This window comes from Gekko japonicus, unplaced genomic scaffold, assembly GCF_001447785.1.
Source record: "Gekko japonicus isolate JY-2015 unplaced genomic scaffold, Gekko_japonicus_V1.1 scaffold6496, whole genome shotgun sequence".
NCBI lineage: Eukaryota > Metazoa > Chordata > Lepidosauria > Squamata > Gekkonidae > Gekko > Gekko japonicus.
In genome coordinates, this window is record NW_015163278.1 from 14612 (window position 1) to 16930 (window position 2319).

The 2319-nt window shown below is 47.9% G+C and overlaps 1 protein-coding gene across 1 annotated transcript in view; it reads left to right on the forward strand.

Moving 5' to 3' along the window:
* Positions 1-1997, forward strand: part of LOC107106999 (sialic acid-binding Ig-like lectin 5) — a gene marked incomplete at its 5' end in the record, with an annotated part of 16555 nt that extends 14558 nt beyond the window's left edge. Inside the window, one exon of the mRNA XM_015407214.1 lies at positions 1502-1997. Coding sequence (XP_015262700.1) covers positions 1502-1693 — 192 coding nt within the window. The remainder of the gene's footprint in view (positions 1-1501) is intronic.
* Positions 1998-2319: the final 322 nt, after the last annotated feature.

A 2319-nucleotide genomic window follows, 5' to 3' on the forward strand; every position in this document is an offset into this window, starting at 1 on the left:
TTTGGACCAGTCACAGACTTTCAGCCTAACCTACCTCACAGGGTTGTTGTGCACGTCAAAAGGGGTAGAGGAGAATGATGTAAATTGCTTTGGTCCCCATTGCAGAGAAAGACTCCTGGGGAACCATTGTTGCCAGTCTCCAGGTGAGGGCTGGAGATCACTCAGAATTATAACTGCTCTCCAGGAGGGAGGGCAGAAGTCAGCTGAAGTCAGAGGGGCAGATAACGGTAGGTTGATGGTTAGCTGGGAAGGAGATGGAGTTGCGAACTCCAGGTTGGGAAATTCCTGGGGATTTGAGGGGTGGAGCCTGAAGAGGGTAGGGTTTGAAGAGGGGTTGGACCTCAGATAGGTAGAGTGACATAGACTCCACTTTCGAAACCAGCCATTTCCTCCTGGGTAACAATTGTTGCCAATATCCAGGTGAGGGCTGGAGATCACTCAAAATTACAACTGCTCTTCAGGTAGCAGAGATCAGTTCCTCTGGAGAAAATGGTGGCCTCTGTGTCATTATACCCTGCTGAGGTCACCACACCAAATTGACACTGAGTGCCCAAGGCTGGGGCACTCTCCCAGAGCCACTTTCTAGATCTTGTTGTATTTATTTCCTCAATGGGCCTTATTCCGAGTACTGATATAATGTTATAACAATCTGTGTACCAGAACCTCTGAATTCATAGAATCATGGAATCACAGAGTTGGAAGTTGCCATAGAGACAATCTAGTCCACCCCCCTGCTCAGTCCAGTATCAGCCTAAAGCAACCTTGGCAAGTGTTTGTCCATTCCCAGCTTTCATTTTTAAAAAGCAAATCTCTAGCTCCTTTTGTTGTGGAGACATAAGGGGAAAGGCTTATCTCTGCAATGAAAAGGGCTGAACACTTATTTTTGTTTAAAGGAAAGGTGGAAATTCAGTGGCCCAGGGGAAGGGGGTAGCCATTGGCGGTGGACTGGAATGGAGAAACTGTGGGGAAACCTGCCTTGTGGAAGTCCAGCTTTTGGGGGGTCATATTGTTAGATGCAGCAGCAATGGGAAACTACCCAAGCCTGTCTCTGTGGCTAAATCCCCAAAGTGTATCTTAATTGTCCCACCTATAGGATGCATGTAGCATGAGTACAAAGTGGCATTCCATTCAAAATTCTGGTGGATTAACAGGGCCTTGATGGGAATTCACTGAGAAATGGGTGGCAATGGGGGAATAGTTTGGTGTAGTGGTTAAAAGCACAGACTTTAATCTGGAAGAACTGGGTGTGAGTCCCCACTCCTCCACATGCAGCTGCTGGAGTGACCTTAGGTCAGCCACAAGTTATTTCAGAGCTGTTCTCTCAAGAGCAGTTCTCAAAGAGTTCTCTTAGCCCCACCTACTTCACAGGGTGTCTGTTGTGGGGAGAGGAGGGGAAAGGAGATTGTAAGCCACTCTGAGACTCCTTTGGGTAGTGAAGGGCAGGGTATAAATCCAATCTCCTCCTCCTCCTCCTCTAACCATTGCCCCCATTTTCTTCCAGGGTAAAAAATCACCTAGTGACCAATCCAATGCAGCCAGAGGGAGGATTCGTACGTCCAGCCTCCGAGTTCCCAGTGCAAGCATTCCTGAGCCAGAGCTATACTATGCAACCCTGGAGTTCTCCAAGCTGAAAGCCAAAGAGCCAACACCCCCAGAGGAGTTTGTGGACTATTCAGAAGTCAAACAGAAATAACCCCCCCCCACACACACTTTCAAAGATGCAGTGGAGTAGACAAGGGTCATCCACAGCACGACTGACGTAGATGCGGGGTAATGGTACAAAAGCAAAGGACAGGGGGATCAAGTAGAGTCGTCAGTTTCTGAGTACAGTTTTGCCAATGTAACTTTACTGCCTCTGCACTTCCTCCCAATGGACAAGAAAAGAGAAACCTTAGGACATGCTCAGAGCCATAAAAGAGAATTCCTTTGCAACAATTCTGGCTTCATCAGATGGCTTTCCCTTTACCTGTTAGCTGAGAGGAGGACACCTGCCTGTGAACACCTAACCGTGTCTAACCGTTCAGATTTTAAGTGGGTCTGAAAACGTTTATTTACTGCTGGTATGCTTAGGCAATCCATTTCCCTTTGTTTAGTTTATCTTCTGTTCATTTCCTGCTGTGGTGTGGCGGTTAGAGTGTCAGATTAGGAACGGAGAGACCTAGGCTAAGGTCAGACGTGCCTTTAGATCCGACTCAGCTGCGAATGCCTGGAAGATCTAAAGGGCATGATCAGACAGCAACATCTAGGAAAGGTCCCGCAGTCGTCGGCATCCCGTGCTGCTTGCCATGGAAGTGGCGTTAAAAGACACTGGGGAAAGTC